A 26,882-nucleotide genomic window follows, 5' to 3' on the forward strand; every position below is an offset into this window, starting at 1 on the left:
AGCAAATGAGTTCTCCAAGAGAGTAGGTATAGATGGAGAATCGAAGGGGACCCAGAACAGAATGTTGAGGGATGCCCACAGTTAAGGGGTAGGAGGCAGAGGAGGAGCTCATGAAAGATACTGAGAATGAGCAGCCAGAGAGATTGGAGGAGAACCAGGAGAGGCACTATCAGTGAAGCTAAGGTTGGAAATTGTTTGCAGGAGAAGGGGGTAGGCGACAATGTCTAAGGCAGCTGAGAGGTTGAGGTGGATTAGGATGGAGTAGAGGCTGTTGGATTTGGCAAGAAGATAATTGGTGACCTTTGAGAGGGCAATTTCTGTGGAGTAAAGGGGACAGAAGTCAGATTGGAGAGGGTCAAGGAGAGAATTGGAGGGGAGGAGCTTGACAGTGGGTGTAGAAAACTTGCTAAAGGAGTTTGGAGAGGAATGGTAGGAGGCAGATGGGGGGTGATAACTGGAGGGAGCCATAGGGTCAAGGGAGAGTTATTTTAGGATAGGGAAGACATGAACAAGGTTGAAAGCCGTGGAGAAGAAGCCATTAGAGAGTGAAGAGTTGAAGATGGTAATCATGGAGGGAAGTAGGGATGGGGCAAATGTTTTGATAAGGTGCGAAGGAATGGGGTTGGATGTGCAGGTTTGGAGGGGGGTGGATTGGTTCATTCATTCAATCGTATTTATTGAGTGCTTACTATGTGCAGAGCACTGTACTAAGCGCTTGGAACAGATGGAACAATTTGGCAACAGATAGACACCATCCCTGCCCAACAATGGGCTCACAGTCTAAACCGGGGAGACAGACAATAAAACAAAACAAAAGTAGTCTGGTGTCAAAATCATCAAGATAAAGAAAAGGCAAGAGATCTGCTCTGGAGATACTGCTGGAAAGGATGGGAAAGTTGAAGGGAGGGACTGAAGAAGAGCAGGGGAGATCTTGCCTGATAGTTTCAATTTTCTCAATAACACAGGGATGCGGGAAGCGGGGGGACAGGGAGCTTGAGGAGAGATTTAAACATCTGGAACAACTGGCAAGGGCAATGGGCATGGTGTCAATAAGAATAGAGAGATAATTTTGCGAAGCACAGGAGAGGGCAGTTAGAGCATGCCAAGGATGAACTTGGAGGTGGTGAGGTTGGCCTGATATCTAGATTTCCTCCAGCAGTTCTCTGCAGAGGTATGAAGGAAGCAGACTGTGGAGATGATCCAGGGCTGTGGGTTAGTGGTACGAGATCATCATCATCAAGTGCCATCTCCTTAACATCCAATTTTCCCTTTGGTGAGATTCTTCAGTCAATCAACCAATCAATGTCATAGAGCATCTACTGAAGGCAAATCACAGTACTGAGCATTCAAGAGAAAGCAACAGAACTAAACGCAAGTGCCCCGCATTCAAAGAGCTTACAATCCAATGGGGGAAGCAGATAGGCAAAAAAAAAAAAGACTTACAGTGCAAACAGGAGGACAAATCAGGATGTAGCACGTAAAATGATGAACATAGAGGGAAATTCCTGAAAAAAACAATGGAATATACAATGATAAATATACACACACACACATACAGAAGTGAGTGCTGAGGAGGAGAATGAAGTATGGAAGGGCTAAAGGTGGCTATTAAGTTGATGTGACTTGGAGAATGGCCCAGAATTCAGTGTGACCCTCTGAAAGACTCTGTAGGAGATCTGCCACTGTACATGCTTCTATCTGGAGGAAAGAAGGGTCAAGACTCTACCACCTTTTTGCTGGAAAGGCAAAAAGGGCATCCCTCAAACTCAAGGTACCTCCCATTCCCCTCTCACTATAGCCTACTGCCAAGCAGCTACTTGGCAGGTGCCAGAGTGGCTTTCATTCAGTCCATCATATTTACTGAGCACTTACTCTGAGGAGAGCACTGTACTAAGTGTTTGGAAGAGTCCAATAGACTTAGTTGACACCATCTCTTCCTTAAGGAATGCCCAGTCTAGCAAGGGAAGCAGATATTAAAATAGATTACAGGTAGGGGGAAGCAACAAATTTGAAGATCAGTATGTAAGTGGTGTGGAGAGAGTACTTCAATACTTAGAGAAGCAGTGTGGCTTAGTGGAAAGAACACAGGCTTGGGAGTCAGAGGATGAGGGTTCTAAAACCGGCTCTGCCACCTGTCTGCTGTGTGTCCTTGGGCAAGCCACTTCATGTCTCTGTGCCTCAGTTGTCTCATCTGTAAATTGGGAATTAAGATTGTGAGCCCCACGTGGGACAATCTGATTACCTTGTATCTACCCCAGCTCTTAGAGCAATGCTTGGCATATAGTAATCGCTTAACAAATACCATAGTTACTATTATTTCTTAGGGGGCTGTCCTTGTGGCTAGCCTTGAGGGTCATGATAGAGCTGGAAAAGACACAGAGAGGGCAGCCAGGATAATTAGGGGGATGGAGCAATTTATGAATGACTGTAGAAAAGAGATTAGTATTCCAGATTGGAAAGACTCAGGCTGAAAGGGAGAATAATTGAAGTTCTCAGATCCAAGAAGAGCATAAACACAGACTTATAATGCACTCGACTCCAGAGTACCAAGGTAGTGGGACACCCTTTGAACCTTGAAGGTGACTATTCAAAATAGAAAAAAAGAAACTTTTTCACATAGCGATTTATTATAAGACATTACTCAGTCCCAAAATATCAGTAGCTTCAAGGATTAGTTAAATGCATGGACAAATGGTCTGTAATGGATTACAAAAAGTTAGTCATGCTAGGTGGTCCATCTATTGTTGGGCATCCACAAGGCCATCCAACACACAAGATCCTGCTGTCACTGGTTGTAATAATAATGACTGTGGTACTTATTAAGCACTTACTCTATGTCAAACATTGTTCTTAAATCTGGGGTAGATAAAAGATGCATTTCATGACCCACATGGGCCTCACAGTCTTAGTAGGAGGGAGTAGGATTTAATCTCCTTTTACAGATGAGGAAACTGAGGCACAGAGAAGTAAAATGACTTGCCCAAGGTCACACAGCAAACCAGTGGCAGAGTTGAGATTAGACCCAGGTCCTCTGACTCCCAGGTTCGTGCTCTCCTCCCCTAGGCCACAGTGCCTCAGAATACTGAAGTCAGAATACTGAATAGGAACCATCATGGGTCATGTTCTTAAAATCTTAGCCATCCTGGGAGACACCTGCAAGCAGCTCTGTGGATTTCACCTGGAAATGTCTGTTAAAAGTTTTAAAGTATACATTCCTTTTAGCTATGATTTTTCACAACCTCAAATATGAAAATCTATACTTTCCCCTTTCAAATTTGGCCTCTTTCTAGGGGTTAATACAACTTTTGATGTTTCCTCTCCTTTCTCTTCATGTTTGTGTGACAAAAGAATGATCAGAAGTGTGAGGTAAGGGAATTTTATCAGCTAGTCTCGGCTTAGACAGTTAGCCCATTGTTGGGCAGGGATTGTCCCTATCTGTTACCAAATTGTACATTCCAAGTGCTTAGTACAGTGTTTTGCACATAGTAAGTGCTCAATAAATACGAATGAATGAATGAATGGCTTTTAGGCTATCTTTGCAGAAAAAGAGCCACTACTCTATTACTCTATTAGCACTAGCAATCAATCAATCGTATTTATTGAGTGCTTACTGTGTTCTGAACACTGTACTAAGCGCCTGGGAGAGCTGAATATAACAGAGTTGGTAGATCTGTTCCCTACCCACAAGGAGCTTACAGTCTAGAGGGGGAGACAGATATTAAAATAAATTATGAGTGTGTACATAAGTGCTGTGGGGCTTGCTTAGTACACATCCAAGTGCAAGAGTGATGCAGAAAGGAGAGGGAGTAGAGGAAATAAGGGCTTAGTCAGGAAAGACCCCTTGAAGGAGAGGTGGTCTTAACAAGGCCTTGAAGGTGGGGAGAGTTGTGATCTGTCAGATATGAAGGGGGAGGGAGTTCTAGCTGAACAAGGACAAGGGACTGGTGGCGAGATAGATGAGATCAAAGTCAAGGAGAAGGTCAGTGTTCGAGGAGTCAAGTGAGTATGCTGGATTGGACATACATCCCGAGGTGAGATGTGGCAGAAGGCAAAATGATTGAAGCCAAATGGTAAATAGTTTTCATTTCATTTGGAGGTAAATGGGCAACCACTGGAGGTTCTTGAGGAGTGGGGAAACTTGAACTGAACTTTTTTTGAGAAATAATTTTGGCCCAAGAATAACGCTTGGACTAGATCGGGACTAGACAGGAGGCAGGGAGGTCAGCAAGGAGGCTGAAGCGGTAGCCAATGCTGGTTAAGTGGGTGGATAAGCCTAATACCAGTTTGGGTAGAGAAAAAAAGGTCAATTTTAGCAATGTTGCAAAGGTGGAGCCAAAAGGATTTGATCGAATACGTGGTTAGAATGAGAGAGGTGAGTGGAAGATAATTCCCAAGCGAACAAGAGCAGTAGACTTGGAAAACATTATTTTATCTAAATGAATCCAATTATGTATATTCTAGTTACCCATTCTTTTTTTGAGAGGAGCCTAGGTCTCAAAAGAGATGACACTATCTACTTTTCAGACTGCATGCAAAACCTTTCAGGGCCGAGGGTTTACAATGGTAGGTTCTGTTTAAATTTTGGTAGGTTCTGTCCAAATTTGCATCCTTCATGCTCTTCACAAATTTTAGAAATAAATCAAAGGCTGATGACAGGTCCTGCCTTTGCCTCTTTTGAACTGAGTTATGACTGGTTGTGTGGGCAGAATCGGAGTGTGCGACTTCAGGAAGCTAGACAGACAGGAGGTGGGTGAAGAGACCTCATCAGACTTCTGCACATCTTGATGTTATTGGACATTTCCCAGTCTTGAAAAGATAGAGCCAATTTCTGAACCTTGGCTCCCGTGGATACATTTGGGGGAATTTCAAGAATTCACAGAATCACTGCTCATTAATATTGGGTGGAAGCCATTTTGTGGCCACAGCAACTCAGCACAGGGGAGGAGGGACCTGTATCCCTTATTCCTCTCGAATTTTCAGTTTTAGGGAGAATGTAACATTTGTGGCTTTTCATGAGGTCTTGGTAAAACTGCTCATTTCCCTCCTTGGATTTTCTTTAGGCTCAAGGCTTCACAGGGAAAAATCTTCGAGATACAGTTTTACCTATGCACAGAAACTGCAGGATTTCAGGACAGTGTACCTATCCCCCATTACCCCTCCTCACTAATTCCCATTTCCTGAAACTGCTACTGTCAGGGCCAGTTTCCGAAGCAACATGTTTTCAGGGTGAATCACCTGGAACACAGTTCAATCAACTGTAATCAATCAATAGTATTTACTGAATGCTTAACATACACAGAGCACTGTACTAAGTGCTTGGGAGAGCGTAACACAACAGAATTAACAGAGATATTTGCTGCCGATGACAACCATACAGTATAGAGGGGGAGACAGACATTAATACTTATGGTATTTGTAACTATCTGTTGTTAGTCACAGTTAAAGTAACTGTCGGAGTTGTCATTTTCAGCCTCAATTCAGAGGAAGGAGCAGGGAAAATAGGAAGAGAGAAATTAAGGAGCAGACCTGCTCATTGCTGTGTAATTCCTCACCTTCTTCCCTCCCTCTCCACGTCTAACTCTCCTGAGTCGGGCAGTCAGACGATCATATTTATTTAGGAATAACTATGCATAGAGTACTGTGTTAAGTGTTTGGGAGAGTACAATACAACAGTATACCAGACACGTTCCCTGTCCACATGAGCTTACAGTCTAGAGGGAAGCCCAGACTGAAGTCCAGAACCACTGGTGGTCCAAGGGCTGACTTGGTACCATACCAGTCCGACATTTCTGCAGAAAGAACTAGGAGGCCCCCAGAGGAATGGATCCGCCAGCAACTGCCCGGATTGTCCTTACCACTGGATGCTCTTCCTTAGGAATAGCGGGGTTGCAGTCATCACTTCCCAAGTGATAGACTGTTAAGGATCTACTTCTCAGTTCTCAGGAGTAGAGAACAGAAGTTGGCACTTGTAAGGATTCTAACTCATTTTAAACCGGTGTTGGCAATGAATGAATAGTTCCAGTTAAATTTAATGAAAAGTTTAAATTTAAGGAGGGCCGCCATTCACCGTGCTGGCTCAGCAACTTGGACAGTAAATTGTAGCTCATATTGCACCGAGTAGCCCACAGTTGGATTTCTAGATGATTGTGGTGGTGGCCAACCACCTCACAGTAGGGAAAAGCAGGATAAGGAGAACTGTACCCCAGAGGGTGTCGTCTTACTTGATTGTGTATTTTAACAGGTTTCTGCATTACTGTTTGCACTTCTGAGGAACACCAAAAGTTATCCCTTTTGAAATCAAATGATGGGTCCAACAGAGTTGGGAAGTGAGAGATAAAACCCTTGGAGTTACAGAGGTATGAGTTAAATGCTTCTTTCTTTTCTCGTAGGTTCAACATGGGAGAAGACATTTCGGCAGCTTGGCTTCGAAAGGTAAGCAGCAACTTTTGGATGACTCTGAAGTTCTGAGAACTTCAAAGGAAGAGATGTTGTCAGATTTAATGGACAAATGGAAAATGGAGAGAGTGCTGTTCTGTCAGATATGTAGGGGGAGGGAGTTCGGGGAGGGTGGGAGGTTAGGAGAAAGAGGATGAAAGTGGGAGGCATGGTGAGTAGGCTGGTATTAGAGAAGCAAAGTGTGCAGTCTGGGTAGTGGGGAAAGAGTGAGGATACGTAAGGGAGAGAGAGCTAATTGAGAGCTTTAAATCTGGTGAAGAGTTTCTGCTACAGAACATCTAAATGGATAGCCTGTGGCCATCTCAAACTCCCTATGTCCAAGACTGAACTCCTCATCTTTCCTCCCAAATTGACTCTTCCACCTAACTCTCCTAGCACAGTAGACAACCCTACCATCTTCCCCTTTTCTCTCTAGACTGCATCTTTTGACCATTAAACTTGTCTCCTCCAACTCTCACAGCCTTCTTATGCAGTCTCTTGCTAAATCATATTGGCGTATCGCCACAGCATTTCCAGAATCCACCTCTTCCTTTCCATTCAAATGTCTACCACTGGTCCAGGAGCTTGTCATATTCTGGCTTCATTAGTAACTGCATCAGGCTCCTCACTACCTCCTTGCCTGCCACCACTGTACTTTAGCAGGAGAGCAAATGCAAGAATTGTGAGCCCACTGTCTCTCTTTGGAGTTCTTCTCGGTAGTCTGAATGAGCAGGCACAGATCAGCAGACATCTTCAGTCCTTTCTCCTTTGCTTGCTTCTGGGTGTGTTCCCAAGGTGTTGGACCCAACTAACTAATCCCATCCACCTGGTTACAGACTATCTTGCCTGCTGTGTAACCTTGGGCAAATCATTAAACTTCTCTGTGCCTCAGTTTCCTCAGTTGTAAAATTAGATTTCAATACCTGCTCTCCTAAGTTCTACTTAGACTGAGAACCCCATATGGGATAGGGACTTTGTCTGACCTGATTTACTTGATAATTCCCAAATCTAAATCTCCATCCCTGATCTTTCCTCTTCTCTGCAGTCTCATATTTCCTCTTGCCTTCAGGACATCTCTACTTGAATGACCTGTCAACACTTCAAACTTAATACATCTAAAAAATAAATCCTCATCTTCCCACCCAAACCCTGTCCTCCCTTCATTTATTCATTCATTCAATCATATTTATTGAGCACTTAACTGTGTATAGAACACTATACTGAGCACCTGGGAGAATACAATCTAACAATGAGACACATTCCCTGGCCTTCACTCCCTTCACTGTAGACAGCATCACCATCCTCCCTGTATCCCAAGTCCATTACCTTGGCATTATCTTTGATTCATCTCTCTCATTCAGCCCACACATACAATCTGTCACCAAATCATGTTGGCCCTTCTTTCACAAAATCACTAAAATCTGCCCTTTCCTCTACATTCAAACTACTATCATGTATCACCTTGACTGCTGCATCAACCTCCTCGCTGATCTCCCTGCCTCCTGTCTCTCCCCACTCCAACCCTTAACTCTACTCTCTGGATTATTTTTCTAAAAAGTCATTCAGTCCATGTTTCCTCACTTCTCAAGAACCACCAGTGTTTCCCCATCCACCTCCACAACAAATAGAAACTCCTTATCATTGACTTTAAAACACTCACCATGCCCCCTCCTATCTTACCACCCTGATTTCATACCACAACCCAGCCTGCATGCTTCGGGAGGAGAGTCAAGGTTGCTCTGTACACATGAGATGCTCCGTACGTTGTTATTTTTTATAATAATCAGTGCTTTCTCTTCTTTAGAAATATCTCAGATTGTGTTTGCAAAAAATTGCCACTCTTTTGCATACAATAAATGATGTAGTTGACAGCTCTGAAGTGGCATGCTATGGTTTCAAGATTCATAGTTTTTAAATGATCAACTCTTCAGAGTTTTTCTTACAGTATTTTTAGTGTCTATTAAATCCTTTAGAGTGTGGTGAGGATATTAAAGCATGATCAGTTTCATCGACTTAAAGATTCAAAGTGATTTCTAGTGGCTGAATTCTGTATCAACTTTAGTAATGCTATTCTATTAAATCTATAATCTATAAATATTCCAGTTAGTAATGCTATTCTGTATCAACTTTAGTAATGCTTGATTCTATTTATTGCTCTTGTTTTTGTCTGCCTGTCTCCCCTGATTAGACTGTAAGCCCGTCAAAGGGCAGGGACTGAATCTGCTACCGATTTGTACATTCCAAGAGCTTAGTACAGTCCTCTGCACATAGTAAGCGCTCAATAAATACTATTGAATGAATGCTTCACTCCTCTAACACCAACCTACTCACTGTAGCTCAGTCTGATCAATCTCGTGGCTGATGCCTCACCTACATCCTTCCTCTGACCTGGAACTCCCTCCTCCTCATATCTGACAGACCACCCATCTCCCCATGTTCAAAGCCTTATTAAAATCATATCTTCTTCAAGAGGCCATCCCTGACTGAACCTTCATGTCCCCCATTTCCTCTTCCCTCTGAGCCACCCTTGCAATTGGATTTGTGCCTTTATTCACCCCACCTTCAGCTCCATAGCACTTGGGTACATATCCATAATTTATTTTCATGTCTTCCTCCTTCTTTAGATTATCAGTTCCTTTTGGACAGGGAACATGTCTACCACCTCTGTGGTACTTTCCCAATCGCCTAGTACAGTGCTCTCCATAGAGTAAGTTTTTAATCAGTATAATTGGTTGGTTGATCTACCCCAGTATTTAGAACAGTGCTTGACACATAGTAGGTACTTAAATTCAATAATAATAGTAATAATTATAATGATAATCATTGTTGTTATCATCATCCTAGACCCCTGATGGCACCTGAGAGAAATAAAATTGACCATGCCATCCCTGGACTTCAGATAACTGAGAAATGTTGCCTGGAATTCTTTGGGAAGGACTCATGTTTCTGGAATGACCTCTCTTAAACAGAATAAAACTTTATGACTCCATAGGAAGACTTTAGGGATAAGGAACAGTTGTTGCTGAAGATATCAATTTAAAAATACATTTCAAAACACTAAGTTTGGAGCCTATCAATTTTTTCTCATGGTCTTTGTCAAATGCTTACTATTTGCCAGCTACTGTACTAAGTGCCAGGGTAGATACAAGATAAGCAAGTTGGACACAGTCCCTGCCCCATATGGGAGTTATGTTATTAATCCCCATTTTACAAATGAGGTTACTGAGATGCTGAGAAGTTGAGTCCCCAACCCTAGACTGAGTGCTCATTATGGGCAGGGAATGTGCCTATTTGTTTTTGTATTGTACTCCCCCAAGTACTTAGTACAGTGCTTTGCACACAGTTAAGTGCTCAATAAATACAAATGAATGAATGAATAAACTAACTTGCTCATCTTCACACAACAGACAAGTGGTGGAGCCAGGAATAGAACCTAGGTCCTTCTGGCTCCCAGGCCTGTGCTCTATCCTCTTGGCCATGCTGCTTCTCACTCTCAATCAGTCAGTTGATCAGGATTGTTCTTTTACTCTTTCTCTATAAGCAAATCTTTTTTACAGGAAATCTTTGCTCATCTTGTAGTGGAACAGGAAAGGCTGCACTTATCCTTCTAGCACACCGCTTAAAAATCTGCTGGAACTGCAATTCTCTTCAAAAGGATGGAGATTCACAGAGTGGCTCAAGTCCCAGAATATGTTGCTTGCTGTGATGTGACAGGGTAACATTTAGAAAATGGCTACCTTTCTTTCATGTGGAAAACAAAAACCTCATCCTGTCTGGTAGTTTCTCAACAGGCCCTGATTTGTTCTCACTGCTAATTTAATCATCTTGCTTTTCACGGGAGTCTAAAGCAAACTCAGGGCAGCAAAAGAACATAGAATGCCCCTGGACCATTTCTTTATTGCCATAAAATTGGTCTTTAGGCTGAACTCTTTCATCTTTTGAGCAATGAGTGACAGATTTATTCGATGTCACTCTTGGCTTAAAGCTTCTCTTTGCACCAGCTCCTCTGGGTAAAACAAGTGACCCACATCTGTGGAACATCAGCCAGTGTAAGACAGTATCACTACAGTCAATAACCAGCAGGCTTTGGGGATGCTGGAATGCCCTTCCCCAGGTTAGAATTTTGGGTTTGGTCTAGGAATGTTAATTGGAGATGTGGTGCCAAAAAAGCGTGATAAGCTTAAATGACTTCCCTTATTTTAAGAGCTGCCTATGTCCTGCGGCTAGCCTTGACATCTTACTGGAACTTTACTTATTATATTGATTAAGATGATGTTGGCCTCTGGGCCTGGGTTAGAACCCAAGTAAATATTGTAGCATAATCTTAGTCCTATTTGGCCACATCTCTTATTATAGCATTTATCCCTCAAAATAGGTTATTTTGTGGAACAGGAGCTCAGAGCATGTGGCCACAGTGAAAGTTAGGGGGCAAGGTGGAGGGGGAGAGAAGGAAGCACTCCTGCAAGCTGAGCAATTCTGAGCTGAAGCCAGAGCCCGCATCGTATGAGCATAACAGAGAAAGGACCAGAAGTGTTGGAGAAACAGAGAGATTAGGGGCTCAGGGCCCAGGAGGGTGAGGAAACAAGGCTCCAAGGAGCTTGAAGATCGAGGAAAAGAACCAAGAGTGAGAAGGGAGGAGGAGGGGGAAACAGGTGGAGGAAGGGGAGCTGGGATCTCTCAGAAATGGGTCTCTCTTTAGGACCAAGACGACAGAGAAGATGGTTTCTGGGGGATGAAATTGAAAAGGTCCAAGAGAGATGAGAATTTGTAGAAGGATCTGGGAAGGCAGGGACTGTGAGCTTCACAAAGCAGCAGTATGGCCTAGTGGAAATAGCATGGGACTGGGAGTTAGAGGACCTTGCTTCCAATTCTGGCCTGCCACTTGTCTGCTCTGTGACGTTGGGCAAGTCACTTAACTTCTTTGTACCTCAGTTCCGACATCTGCAAAATGGGGATTCAGTCCCTGTCCTACTTATACTGTGAACACCATGTGGGACCTGATTATCTTGTATCTACCCCAGCAATTAGTACAGTGCTTGGAACATAGACAGTGCTTAACAAATACTAAAATTGTTATTATTATTGTTACTATTGATATTATTAAGGGTGGAAGGAAAGTAGAGAATGGCTTCAAGGAGTTGGGTAACACAATTGGGAGCCAAAGAGGGAAAACAAAGGAGAGAGAGTTGAGACCTTCCATTCTTGGCAAAGTGTTTATGGGGTTCTGCTTGGCTGTGCTTTTCGTTTGTGAAGGCAAATTCCAACCAATTTGCATAGGAAAGCTTCCTAGTGGTGTCATTCTCTTGCTCTCCAGGACAATCAGCACCATTCTAATTAACAGTATTCACTGAGCATTTAGGAGATTTCACTGGAATTAGTAGATATAACCTAGCTCTTAAAGAGCTAACAATCTAGTGGGAGAGATAAACAAGAAAATAAGAAAGATAGAAGCATCATTTTTAAGGTTGGACTTCTGTTTCCAGGCAGCTTTTCTCTGCCACCTCCAGGCTTGCTGGTAGTCTCTGGGTCTCCCTAGTGGGTACATGTCACTCAGTCGATCATATTTGTTGAGGACTTACTGTATGCAGAACACAGTACTAAACTCTTGGGAGAGTGCAGTGTAACAATAGAACAGATTCCCTGTCCTCAGTGGGCTTATGGTCTATAGAGGGAGACAGCCATTAATATAAGTAAATAAATTACAGATATATACATAAGTGTTGTGGGACTGGGCCAGGGGATGATAATAGTAATGATATTTGCTAGGCACTTAGTCTGTGCAAAGCACGGTTCTAAGTGCTGGGGAGGATACAAGGTGATCAGGTTGTCCCACGTGGGGCTCTCAGTCTTAATGCCCATTTTACAGATGAGGTAACTGAGGCACAGAGAAGTTAAGTGACTTGCCCAAAGTCACACAGCTGACAAGCGGCGGAGCCAGGATTTGAACCCAGGACTTCTGACTCCCCAGCCTGTGCTCTTTCCACTGAGCCCCGCTGCTTCTCTATGAATAAAGGGAGCAAATCAGGGTGATGAAGAAAGGAGTTGAATAAAAGGAAAAGAGGACTTAGGGAAGGCCTTTTGGAGATGTGCCTTCAATAAAGCTTTGAAGTCGGGGAGAGTAATGGTCAGATTTGAGGAGAGAGGGCATTGCAGAACATGGGTGAGAGGTCAGCAGTAAGATAGATGAGATCGAGATACAGTGAGAAAGTTAGCATTAGAGCAGTAGAATGGGTGGGACTTTCCTCAGGGTCACAAATGTTTTAAAGGGTGAGGAGCCACTTCTTGAGGGCAAAACAAGGAGGCCCCTGAAGACCACAGAATTATCTTCTCTGCCCAGTCTCTTCTGTGGAGTACAGCCAGCCTAGCAGGTAGCCCAAGGCCAACTCCTGCTAACCAAGGCTAGAGTAATAACGCCATTTTACTCATCATCAGTTAGTTGCAGCAAATGTAGGGACCATTAAAGTGAATTACAGCTTCCTAAAATTCAGCAACAAACTGGTTTATTTTGGCCTTAGATCCAATTTTTAACACTGGGAAGATTCACATCTTGTGAAGGTTTTTTGGGTTTTTATTTTTTTCTTTGTTATTTATCTGCTCATTCCACCAAGTCCTTCTAGCCAGAATAACTAAGTTTGCAGAGAAGCAAATCCATAACCTTAGCACTCAGGCACCCTTATATTCTTCTAATGTTTTTCCTCAGAACAATGTCAGGGAGGAAAGAAGTTCATTCATTCATTCATTCAATAGTATTTTTTGAGCGCTTACTATGTGCAGAGCACTGTACTAAGCGCTTGGAATGTACAATTCGGCAACAGATAGAGACCATCCCTGCCCATTGACGGGCTCACAGTCTAATCGAGTTCTAGGTGGGAGGAAGGGTGTGGAGCAAAGGATCGGAGGAGGGAGAGGCCAGAACGATGGCAGCGAGTAGGGGAGCTTGAGAGGAATGACGAGTCTAGCTTGGGTTCCTGAGTAAGATAGTTCTCGGCTTTTGGCCATTTGCTGGTTCAGAGATGGAAGCTTGATGTGACGCAATCAGGGTGTTGGTGATGAGAGTCAGAGAATTGGATGGAATCTGGAAGTCAGTTAGTGGCTTCTCTCTGCTGCTTGAGCTACTTATTTTTAGATCATCTTCACCCACTGTATCAAGCTTTCCTCCATCAGTGGCTTCGCTAGTTCTAGAATTGCATTTTTGGAAGAAATCAGCCTGTTTTCAAATCTATCCTCTTTGCATTTCTAACTATCCACACTTTTAGCATGAATTGCCTTTTGCTGGTTTGTCCATATGAAGGTACATACACTCTGAGCTCAATTATCTCAGAGCTTAATCACCCCCAGGTACTATGGTAATTACTTCTAGAGAAGCATTAACTCTTTTAGATCACTAAAGTGTTGCCCTATGCAGTGGCAGCTATCAATCAATCATATTTATTGTGCACTCCCTGTTTCCAGAGCACTGAACTAAACACTTGGGATAGTACATGTAACAGAGTGGGTACACACATTCCCCACCCACAGTGAGTTTTCAGTCAAGAGGGAGAGATAGATATTGATGTAAATAAATATATAAAATTACAGATATATATGAAAGTGTTGTGGAGCTGAGGGAGGAGTGAATAAAGGATGCAAATCATAGTGGTAGGGTGACACACAAAGGAGTGGGGGAAGAGGAAATGAAGACTTAGGGAAGTCAGGGAAATATCCCGACTGGACTACTGCATCAGTCTCCTTTCTGATCTCCCATCCTCCTGTCTCTCCCCACTTCAGTCTGTACTTCACTCCGCTGTCCGAATTATCTTTCTGCAGAAACGCTCTGGACATGTCACTCCCCTCCTCAAAAATCTCCAGTGGTTGCCTTTCAACCTTGCCATGAAGCAGAAAGTCCTCATTATTGGCTTCAAAGCTCTCCATCACCTTGCCCCCTTTTACCTCACCCTCCTTTCTCTCCTCCTACAGCTGAGCCCACACAATCTGCTCCTCTGCTGTTAACCTCCTCTCTGTGCCTCATTCCCACCTGTTCCACCATTGACCCCTGGCCCACATCCTACCTCTGACCTGGAATGACCTTTCCCCTCACGTCTGCCAAACTAATCTCTTCCCCTCTTCAAAGTCCTACTGAGAGCTCACCTCCTCCAGGAGGCCTTCCCAGACTCAGGTCTCCCTTTCCTTTTGCTCCTCCTCCCCTCTCCATTGCCCCTCCTCCTTCCCTCTGCTCTACCCCCCCCCCCCCCCACAGCACTTGTATATATTGGTACATATTTATTGCTCTATTTTATTAATGATGTGCATTTATCTATGGTTCTCTTTATTTTGATGGTAGTGATGCCTGTCCAATTGTTTTGTTGTCTGTCTCCCGCTTCTAGACTGTGAGCCCGTTGTTGGGTAGGGATTGTCCCTATCTGTTGCTGAATTGTACTTCCCAAATGCTTAGTACAGTGCTCTGCGTGCAGTAAACGCTCAATAAATACAATTTAATGAATGAATGGAAGGCCTCTTGGAGGAGATGTGCTTTTAATGAGACTTTGAAGGTAAGGAGAGTGAACATCTGTTGGTTATGAAGAAGGAGGGACATCAAGGCCAAAGGCAGGATGTGGGCGAGGGGTTGTCTGTGAAATAGATGAGATAGAAGTAATAATAATATTGGTATTTGTTAAGCACTTACTATGTGCAGAGCACTGTTCTAAGCGCTGGGGTAGATACAGGGTAATCAGGTTGTCCCACATGAGGCTGACAGTTAATCTTCATTTTACAGATGAGGTAACTGAGGCACAGAGAAGTGAAGTGACTCGCCCACAGTCACACAGCTGACAAGTGGCAGAGCCGGGAGTCGAATCCATGGCCTCTGACTCCGAAGCCCAGGCTCTTTCCACTGAGCCACGCTGCTTCCGTGCAATGAGTACAATGAGTAGGTTGGCATTAGAGGAGTGAGGTATGCAGTCTGGATTGTCATGGGAAATCCGGGAGGATAAAGAAGGAGGAAACAAGGTGATGGAGTGTTTCAAAGCCTACGGTACAGAGTTTCTGTTTGATGTGGAAGTGGATGGCTAACCACTGTTAGTTCCTGAGGAGGGACTGAATGGTTTTGTCAAAAAATCATGTGGCCAGCAGAGTGAAGTAGGGACTGAAGTGGAGAGAGACAGAAGACAGGCAGGTCAGTGAGGAGGCAGATGCAGCAGTCAAGATGGAATAGGATAAGTGCTTGTGTCAGTGTGATAGCTTGGATGGAGAAGAAAGCATGGATTTTAATGATGTTGTGAAGATCGTCAGGATTTAGTGACAGAATTGGATCGAATGAGATCGAATGATGTGAATTGAATGAGATAGATGAGTCGAGGTCAATGCCATGGTTACAGACCTGTGATACACGACGGATGATGGTACTGTCTACAGTGATGGGAAAGGCGGAGGGAGAACAGGGTGTGGGTGGGAAGGTGGGGAATTCTATTTTGGACATGATTAGTTTGAAGTGTTGGCAGACCCCCAGCTAGAGATGTCCTGAAAGCAAGAGGAAGGGTCAGTCACCAGTGCCAAAGGCAACTGAGAAGTTGAGAAGGGTTAGGATGGAGTAGTGGCCATTGGATTGGGAAAGAAGGAGAACATTGGTGACCTTTGAGAGGGCAATTTTGGTGGAGTGAAAGAGGCAGAAGCCAGATCGGAGGGGGCAAGGAGGGAATTGGAGGAGAGGAACTGGAGACGAGAGGGTAGACAATTTGCTCAAGGAGTTTGGAGAGCAATGGTAGGAGGGAGATGAGGCCATATCTAGGAGGAGCCCTGGGTCAAGGGAGGTTATTTTTTTAAGATGGGAGAGATATGAGTATGTTTGAAAGCAGTGGGGAAGAAGTACGTGCATTATGTACTCACACTATAGGCAACATTACAGCAAATAATTTTTGCCTATTCTAGTGAATTACTGCTCCTCCCGAAATGCCCAGAGAGTTACTTCCAGACAGTAACTTCAGTTCCTGAAAGAATTGAGCTAAAGGTGTTTTGACTGATAGCGACTGCATAGAAAATCTAAAAACACATACTCATCATCTGGGGTGGAAATGCAGTTAGAGCGGGAATGACTAATGGTGTCAGGGGTTCGGTTAGAATTGGCTGAACTGTTTTCATAAGTCAAAGCCTCCCTTTCTCATAAAGGGAGTTACAATTGGATCCGAAATGAAGCTATGCAGGTTTTTTTTAGGGCAACAATAGGGCTATTGATTCTTTCATGACCACATCCTTCTTTGAAGTCTGCCATTATTTTGCTTGCTGCTGGCATTTCCCGCCTCAGATAACAGCTGACTCAGTTGAAGCCACAGTGCAGGAGGTTGGAGGGGATTAAAATAAAGACATTCAGGTGACGTATAACGCAAAGGCAGAAGTAGACGGACGGCCGGGCCCGGGGGCCCTCGCCCTCCGAGAAGACGGCAACACAGTCTGGCCAAAAGGCTGAAGTCACAGTCAAGGGAACAGCTGCACTTTTTTTTCCCCTTCCGTGGACTCAGAGACCAATTTTTAAACTCTGTGCCTGGGCTAGGTTTATGGAAGCCGGTGTGTTTGTTCAGGAAGCTCTGGTGTTAATCAGAAGTGCTGAGCCTCTATCGCCATTCCCTGCTTGTAATGATACATTTCAACATGCCAGCCATCCAGCGACTGGGGGTGTAGGGGGTGGCCTCAAAGCCTGCTGCAGCTGGGCTGGATGGATGGATGGTTGGTGGTGGAGGTTCGTTTTTAATCACAGCCTCCATGCTCTAGACATATTCTGGAAGAGGTCTTAGCATGTTTTTCTCCCCTTCTTACCTAACCTTTCCATGGTTAATCTCTCCATCTGGAAGACATTCTTTGGGACATGAATAGTCTCCTGCTTATCAACAAGGAGGTAAAAGGAGAAGTTGCTGCCTTCTGGGTGGCCTCTCCTTTCACCCCACTGTAAAATATTCTGCAAGCAAAGATCTCCCACCCATAATTTGGGAAATAAACACTGGGCCCAGTAACATTTCATTGTTGTTAGTTGAGCAAAAGTCTGGGCGTGGGAAGGAGAAAAATGGACAGTCTCGAGTCTATCTCCACATCAAGCCAGGAAGGGTGTTACACTACCTTCCTAGTCCTGGATGATTGTGGAAGTGTTCCCAGTACTTGTTAGGGGTATACTCTGAAGATATACTGTGAAGACAGGGTGAACGTACAGCTCTGGGGGGAGGGGAGGAGGGAAGGAGGTGCTCCCACAGTCCCGCTTTACTTCCCCACCTCCCCAGCATGACTCTGGTTTGAGCTGACAGGGACTGAACTGGGCATCTGTGAAGTACAAAAGTCTGCTTTCCTCTTTTTCCTCCTTTGTCTCAGGCCAGATTGCAGAGTGTTTGGGGGCTCTAGGCAGGTACACTCCCTCTGATCTTGTGCTGAGCTGTGGGATGCTGTTGGTGGAAATCCAGACATCTGTCTGACCTTGTCCACCTTAAATTCATCACTTATCCTATCCTTACTTGATGACCACATCGGCCTCCTTGCTGACCTCCCAGCCTCTTGTCTCTCCCAACTCCAGTCCATACTTTTCATTCAATAGTATTTATTGAGCTCTTACTATGTGCAGCGCACTGTACTAAGCGCTTGGAATGTACAATTCTACAACAGAAAGAGACAATCCCTGCCCATTGATGGGCTTACTCTGCTGCTTGGATCATTTTTCTACTAAAACGTTCAGGACAGGTTTCCCCACTCCTCAAGAAACTCCAGTGGTTGTCCATCCACCCCCTCATCAAACAAAAACTCCTCACCATTGTCTTCAAAGCAATCACCTTGCCCCCCTCCTACCTCACATGGCTACTCTCCTACTACAACCTAGCCTGAATGCTTCACTCCTCTAATAACTAACCTTCTCACCATGCCTCTGTCTCATCTACCTTACCACCAACCCCATGCCCACATCCTGCCTCTGGCCTGAATTGCCCTCCCTCCTCAAATCCGATAATCACTCTCCCCCGTCTTCAAAGCCTCATTGAAGGCGTATCTCCTCCGAGAGGCCTTTGCTGATTAAGCCCTCCTTTCCTCTTCTCCCATTCCCTTAGGTGTCGCCCTGACTTGCTCCCTTTATTCAATCCCCCTCCCAGCCCCACAGCACTTATGTGAATACTGTAATGTAATCTATTTATATTAATGTCTGTCTCCCCCTCTGGACTGTAAGCTCACTGTGGGCAGGGAGTGTGTCTACTTGTTGTTATATTGTACTCTCTCAAGTGCTTAGTATAATGCTTTGCACACAGTCAGCTCTCAATAAATACAATTGAATGAATGAATGAATACCTGCTTCAATTCTGCACTCTCCTCTGCCCGACAACAATGCTTCTCCTTCCTAATTCATTCCCATACCCATTGCCCCAGTCAACTATTCCAGACATTTAACTCCCTCCTCAAACCTCCTGTCCCCCTGCCCCCTCCATCTCTTTTGCCAAATGACCTGGCCATATCCATCATTAACAAAATTGAAGCCATCAGGTACAATCTCCCTAAAATTTCATCTGCTCTTACCAATCCCCCCTCCTCCAGCATTCTTTTTGACTATCCCCATATTCCCTGCAGTACCTCAAGAAGAGATCGCTTGGCTCCTCTCAAAATATACCTCCTCCACCTGCACTTCTGACCCTACCCCCTCATACTCTTTTAAAACACTTGTCCCGTCCCTTTTTTACTCCTCGACTGCCATTTTCAACCATTCGCTTTCCAATGGCTTTTTCTCCACTGCTTTCAAACATGTTTACATATCCCCTTATCCTAAAAAAACCCTCTCTTGACCTTGCGGTTCCCTACAGTTATCTCCCCATCTCCCTCCTGCCATTCCTCCCAAACACCTTTAGAGCGTTTTTTTTTCACACCCTGTTCTCCACTTCCACTTCATATCTTTCCTTGATTCCCTCTAGTCTGGTTTCTGCTCCTTCACTCGAGGGAAACAGCCATCTCTAAGGTAACCAATGGCCCTCTCGCCAAATCTACTTCATTCTAATCCTTCTTGACCTCTCAGATGCTTTTGACGCTGTAGGCCATCCCCTTCCCCTTGAAACTTTATCCAACCTTGGCTTCATTGGCACTGTACTCTCTTGATTCTCCTCCTGTCTCTATGACTTCTCCTTGGCTCAGTGGAAAGAGCCCGGGCTTGGGAGTTAGAGGTCATGGGTTTGAATCCCAGCTCTGCCACTCGGCAGCTGTGTGACTGTGGGCAAGTCACTTAACTTCTCTTTGCCTCAGTTACCTCATCTGTAAAATGAGGATTAACTGTGAGCTTCACGTGGGACAACCTGATTACCCTGTATCTCCCCCAGCACTTAGAACAGTGCCTGGCACATAGTAAGCGCTTAACAAATACCAGCATTATTATTCTGTCTCTTTTGCAGGCTCTTCCTCTGCCTCCCACCCTCTGACAGTGGGGATTCCTCAAGGCTCACTTCTGAGTCCCCTTCTAGTCTCCATCTAAACCCACTCCGTTGGAGAACTCATTTACTCCAGTGTCTTCAAATATCATCTCTGAGTGGATGATTCTCAAATCTATTTCTCCAGCCCCGACCTTTCTTATTCTCTGCAGTCTCACGTTTCCTCCTGCCTTCAGGTTGGTTCTATCTGGACACCTCAAACTAAACATATCCAAAATGGAACTCCTTATCTTCCCACCCACACATTGTCTTCCTCATGCCTTTCCCATCACTGTAGACAATACCATTATCCTCCCTATCTCAGAAACCCATAATCTTGGTGTTGTCCTCGAGTCATCTGTCTCATTTCACCCACATATTCAGTATGTCCCCAGATCTTAATATGTCACCAAATCATGTCAATTCTATCTTCACAGTGTTGATAAAATCAAAGAGGGAGCATGGCCTAATGGAAAGAACATGAGACAGAAAGACCTGGGTTCCAATCCTGACTCTGCCACCTGTCTCCTGTGTGACCTTGGGAAAGTCACTTAACTTCTCTGTGCCTCAGTTATCTCATAGATAAAATGGGCATTGACTGTGAACCCCATCTGGTCCAGGTACTGTGTCCAAACTGATTAGCTTGTGTCTACCCCAATGCCTAGTATAGTTCCTGGCACATAGCAAGCACTTAACAAATAGTTAAAAAGTTTTAAAAATCGACCCTTTCCTCTCCATCAAAACTGCTACAACACCAATCCAAGCATTTATCCTATCCCGCCTTGACTACTACATCTGCCTCCTGTCTCTCCTCATTCGACACCACACTCTGCTATACCAGAGCCAGGGCTTGGGTCAGAGGTCATGGGTTCAAATCCCAGCTCTGCCACTTGTCAGCTGTGTGACTGTGGACAAGTCACTTAACTTCTCTGTGCCTCAGTTACCTCATCTGTAAAGTGGGGATTAACTGTGAGACTCACGTGGGACAACCTGATTACCTTGTATCCCCCAGCGCTTAGAACAGTGCTCTGCACGTAGTAAGCGCCTAACAAATACCACCATTTTTTACTCATTGTGCCCCAATCTCGTCTATCTCACCCCGACTCCTTTTCCACATCGACCCCCTAGCCTGGAACTCCCTCCCTCTCCATATTTGCCACAGCATGCCTCTCCTCACCTTCAAACCTTATTAAGGTCACATGTTCCCCAAGGGGCCTTCCCTGATTAAGCCATCTTTTCTGTGTCATCTATGCATTTGGCTCTGTGCCTTTTGGGCATTTGCTATTTCCCCCACCCTCAACCCCACAGCACTTATGTACATATCTGTAAATGATACATGATCAACTATATATATTCATATCTGGCTCTCCCTCTAGATCGTAAACTCTTTGTGGGCAGGGAACATGTCTCCCAACTCTGTTGCATTGTACTCTCCCAAGTGCTTAATACAGTGCTCTGCACACAGTAAGTGCTCAATAAATATCATTGATAGTGATGATGATGGATAGCAGCAGTTTCTTCAGTTAGCTTCCTTGCAAAGCAACCAGTGGTTTGGGGAAAGCAGCCTAGTCTAGTGGATAGAGCACAGGCCTGGGACTCAGAAGGACCTGGGTTCTAATCCTGGCTTTTCCACTTGTCTGCTGGGTGACTTAGGGCACGTCACTTCAGTTCTCTGTGCCTGCTACCTCATCTGTAAAATGGGGATTAAGACTGTGAGCCCTTGTGGGACAGGGACTGTGTCCAACCTGATTAGCTTGTTTCTTCTTAGAATATTCCTTGACATAGAGTAAGCACTTTTCATATACGATCATTATTATTGTTATTATTATTTGCATGGCAATCCAAGGAACACAGGAATGCTCAGCCCAAGCAGCGTGGTTCAGTGGAAAGAGCCCAGGCTTGGGAGTCAGAGGCCAAGGGTTTGAATCCCGGCTCTGTCTCTTGTCAGCTGTGTGACTGTGGGCAAGTCACTTCACTTCTCTGTGCCTCAGTTACCTCATCTGTAAAATGGGGATTAACTGTGAGCCTCACATGGGACAACCTGATTACCCTGTATCTCCCCCAGCGCTTAGAACAGTACTCTGCACATAATAAGCGCTTAACAAATACCCACATTATCATTATTATTCTCTGCCTATTCAGAGATTGTAAGTCCCTTGTGGACAGGGATCCTGTCTTCCAATTCTGTGGCACAGTACTCTCCTAAGCACTTACTGCAGTGCTTTGCACACAGTAAATGCTCAATAAAAAGTCTTTGATTCTTTGATTTATTCAAGATGGGATCTCTCATATATGGCTTCATCTGGAAGCTGTGCATTTGCACAAGATGATTCCAAAGGGGTGCCCAGATACCAAAATGAGTTTGAAAGGGTGCTTCCGAGCAGCTTTAAATGAGAATAGACAGTCAAGGTAGAGACTTCCCTCACTGCTGCCTGGAAAGGGACAGGGGCAAGGAGGAACCAGGTTAAACTCCAAGATTACGTTTCATAAAGATGGTCTTGTGGTCACTGGAGGTAATTTAATGGGCTGCCGGTTTCACCCAGAGGGTATTGCAGCTACTTCCATTGCTCTCATGCTTCTGTCCTGTGAGATGGTAGTTCCAAGAAGTTTAATTGCCTGAGGTTCAGGACAGGAGGAAGAGAGAAGTGAGTTTGAGAGATCTGAGTCTCACCTGTCCAGGTATGTGGGAATTGTTTGGGGGAGAGTTATGAGGGCCTGGGTTATGGGGAAGGAGAAGAGAGGGGTTGGAAAATGAGACATCCCTTCCCCCACCTTCCCCTCACCCCCCTACCAACAACAGTCATTCCAAGCTGTCCTTGATGAAACTGTTGATTCTTTGATTTATTGAAGATGGGATCTCTCGAACTTGAAATTCCTGAACCAGCTCTGGCCAGTCATTCCCCGAGTCCCTTTTTAATAGGATCAGAATGAGAAACTAGTAGCTTAATCAAGTAACCGGATTCAGAAAATAATTTACTTTCAAAGCCTGGTGGTTCAGTGGCACCACTCCCGATTCCAAGATTTGAATGAGACTTTTATTCTTACTGATCAGGTTTGACGAGAGATTTGAACATCACATAATTTCACCCTAACACCTGGCCCCTGGGAGATGACCCAGGAAAAACCCATTTGCCACGGGACCTTCAGGGTACAACAAGATTCTGATAGTGGTCATTTGGACATAGAAAACTGGAGTTTCATTTAGTGGTCATTTGGGTTTTAATCTGCCCACTCGAGTACAGCTCTTGAACAAGTAGTAATAGCAGAAGTAGTAATTATAGTAATGATAATAGTACTTGTTAAGCACTTGCTGTGTGCAGACCATTGGCAGATAATCCCCGGGTGGGAATTAGAAACAGTCCCTGGCCCTTGGAGGGCACACAGTCTAAGAATAAAATGGGAGAGAAGGGACTAGCAACAGACACATAAGGAGAGGTGGAAAAAAGCACTAAAACATCATACAGACAAAAAAAATCCAACGAAGACCTAGCGAAACATCCTGCCCGCTGGATTTGGTACCCTCCCTCCTAATAAGTATTTACTAATATGTTTACTAGTCCTATGGACAGAGGAGCTGAGAGCTCCTATGAGAATTGAGAATGTGAGAATAGCTCCTCTTAAGAAGTCCTATGAGAATATGAAAATAGCTCACCTTGGGAGCTGGGGTAAATATGAGATAATCAGGTTGGACAGAGTCCCTATCCCACAAAGGGATCACAGACTAGGAGCAGGGGAGAACTGGTATTTAATCCCCATTTTGCAGATGAGGAAACTCAGGCCCAGAGAAATAAAGTGACTTGCCCAAGGACACATAGCAGACGTGGCAGCATCTGGCAACTCTTTTGGTGACAAGCTGTCTGTGAAGTCTTACTTCCCTTGCTTGTTGACAGCATCAAAGAGGATGAAAGTCTGTTCCTACTGGGTTTTCCCTTCCACTCCCAATGGGAATTTATCATCCTTTGAAACATCTTTCTCTTTGGTGATTCTCTTTCCCTGCCACTCAACCTCCAATGTTGAGACTCCCAGTGGATTCATGTGGGGAAGAAGTTGGGAAGAAGAATTCTGATTTGCACAGATGGCAGGAGGGTCCATCCTTCAGAAACCCAGTGTGTGGAATTGAGGACTGTACCAACTTCTGGCTCCTACAGGGGAGGGCTTCAAGAAGGGTCTCTCTGGTTCGCATCAGGGCCTGCTCCAGATTGTCTGTCCTGGTCCCAATCAAGCAATCATTCCGTGGTATTTATTAAACACCTACTATGTGGAGAGCACTGTTCTAAGTGTTTAGGAGAGTTCAAGAGAAATTAGCACATTCCCTGCCCATAATGAGTTTACAGTCTAGGGGAGAGAAGGACGTGCTCCATATGGGTTCTGGCCTTCCACAGGCCACCCCCCAGAGTCAAACCCCTGGGATCAGCTGGGATTTCCCAGATCTCATGTTGCACAGAGCCAGGTCAAAGGGTAGAGGTTGAGCTGACCCCTGGTTCCAGACAAGAGGGAGGCACTGTGGGGGCAGTGAAATGTGCATCGTCCAGAGCAGTAAGGAGTTTTATCTTCGGTGAATTCTGCTCCCTGACACTGCCAAGATATGCAGACTGACATTCAGCAGTGGAGAAATGTTGCTTCCTGTGGTAGTCCTAGGTCCAGCTTTTCTGGTGAAGAAAAACAGCCCCTGTGTTTTTCAGGATCAAAAGATGAGGCCAGCATCAGGCTGTTTAATGTAGCTCGGTTCCAGCTGCTCTCGCCCTCCTGGTGTCCAAGGTCGTTAGCTTTGAGGAAAATGCTTGTGTTGTGACTCAAGTCCCCCGAGCAGCCAGGTTTTTGCAAGGAGGGATAGTGAAAGATCCACTCACTTCCTGTACCTTGCTGGAGAGGGACTTGTTAGATCGATTCCCTTTGATTCTCTTTTATTGCTGGTGAGACTTGAAAATCTGTGTCCTAGAAGTGGTTTAGAGCCAGAAAACGATCCTCTGTGTCAAAACTTCTTCATCTATTACCCTTTGAATATGACGTCCTGTAACATATTTTCAGAGTTGGAAAAAAAAAAGCAAACACCAAGGAAATTAACATTCCAGGAAGAGACCCAACCTTTTCCCTAAAGACATGGCTAAGGAGCAGTGAACAAGGGAAATTTCTCTCCCTACAGTTTCTTTCTCTATGAGCAGGTGGCAGACCTGTTTAGGTGGGGAGAAATTGAGAGGTAAGGGAGCCACTCAACCCTGGAACCGGAGACCCACAGGTTTGGCCCATGGGGAAACAGTTTAAGGAACGGACCTACTGGTGTCATCCTTGACTCCGCTCTCTCGTTCACCCCACATATCCAATCTGTAACCAAAATCCTGCCGGTCTCACCTTCACACCACCACCAAGGTACACCCTTTCCTCTTCATCCAAATTGCTACCACGTTAACACAATCACTCATCCTATCTTGATTGGACTACTGCATCAAACTTCTTTCTGACCTCCCAATTTCATTCATTCAGTAGTATTTATTGAGTGCTTACTATGTGCAGAGCACTGTACTAAGCGCTTGGAATGTACAATTCGGCCACAGATAGAGACAATCCCTGGCCACTGATGGGCTTACAGCCTAATCGGGGAAGACAGACGGACAAAAAACAAGACAACTTAATCACGATAAATAGAATCAAGGGGATGTACACCTCATTAACAAAATAAATAGGGTAATACAAATATATAAAAATAAGCACAGTGCTGAGGAGAGGGGAGGGGAAGGGAGGGGGGAGGAGCAGAGGGAAAGGGGGGAAAGGGGGCTTAGTTGAGGGGAGGTGAAGGGGGGGCAGAGAGGGAGCAGAGGGAAAAGGGGAAGCTTAGTCTGGGAAGGCCTCTTGGAGGAGGTGAGCTCTATTTCCTGCCTCTTCCCACTTCAGCCCAGATTATCTTTCTACAGAAACGTTCAGGGCATGTCACAGGGCATGTCACCCCCCCTCCTCAAAAATCTCCAGTGGTTGTCTATCAACCTCCCTATCGAACAATAACTTCTCATTATTGGCTTCAAAACTCTTCATCACCTGGCCCCTTCTTACCTCATCTCCCTTCTCTCCTTCTACATCCCAGCCCGCACACTCTTCTCCCCTGGTGCTAACCTGCTTACTGTGCCTCGATCTCTCCTGTCTCACCACCCACCTCTGGCCCACATCCTACCTCTGGCCTGGAATGCCCTCCCTCCTCAAATCTGCCAATGACTCGTCCCTGCCCTTCAAAGCCCTACTGAAGGCTCACTGCCTCCAAGAGGCCTTCCCAGACTAAGCCCTCTTTTCCTCAGTTCCCCCTCCAGCTTCAATTCGACTCACTCCCTTTGCTCTTCCCCCATCTCCCTGCCCCACAGCATTTATAAATATGTATATATCTTATACATACTTTATATACTTGTTTTGATGTGTCTTCCCCCCAACCTCAAAACTGTAAGCCCACTGTGGACAGGGATTGTCTCTATTGTTATATTTTCCAAGTGCTTAAAGTGTGTACTCTGCACACAGTAAGTACTCAACAAATATGATTGAATGAATGAATGAGTTCTATCACTTAAACTCGCCCTACCACCCCTGACCTGACCTAGACACGGCCCTGGCTGTGAAGTGATGAAGTTTCCGTGGGCTCAGCACTGGAGTGAAGAGGCTCAGGGAACCCTGAGACAAATGCCACTTGTCAATTCATGGATTTCCACAAGAAGCAGCATGGCCTAGTGGAAAGAGCCAGGCATGGGGGACAGAGATGTTTATGTCTGTCTCCCCTGATTAGACTGTAAACCTGTCAGTGGGCAGGGACTGTCTCTGTCTGTTGCCGATCTGTACATTCCAAGCGCTTAGTACAGTGCTCTGCGCATAGTAAGCGCTCAGTAAACACTATTGAATGAATGAATGAATGAACAGAGGACCTGGGTTCTAATCCTGACTCCACCATTTATCAGCTGGGTAACCTTGGGCAAGTCACTTAACTTCTTAGGGCCTCAGTTACCTTATCCATGAAATGGGGATTAAGATTGTTGACCTCACTTGGAAAGTGTTTGGTGTCTAATCCAATTATCTTGTGCCTGCCCTAGC

The 26,882-nt window shown here is 44.9% G+C and overlaps 1 protein-coding gene across 3 annotated transcripts in view; it reads left to right on the top strand.

Moving 5' to 3' along the window:
* Positions 1 to 26,882, top strand: part of PIEZO2 (piezo type mechanosensitive ion channel component 2) — a 522,557-nt gene that overhangs the window by 241,065 nt on the left and 254,610 nt on the right. For all 3 annotated transcript variants that reach the window (XM_029065631.2, XM_029065630.2, XM_029065632.2), the window contains exon 4: positions 6,390 to 6,432. In XM_029065631.2, coding sequence (XP_028921464.1) covers positions 6,390 to 6,432 — 43 coding nt within the window. The remainder of the gene's footprint in view (positions 1 to 6,389; positions 6,433 to 26,882) is intronic.

The sequence above is a fragment of the Ornithorhynchus anatinus genome, chromosome 5, assembly GCF_004115215.2.
Source record: "Ornithorhynchus anatinus isolate Pmale09 chromosome 5, mOrnAna1.pri.v4, whole genome shotgun sequence".
Lineage (NCBI taxonomy): Eukaryota > Metazoa > Chordata > Mammalia > Monotremata > Ornithorhynchidae > Ornithorhynchus > Ornithorhynchus anatinus.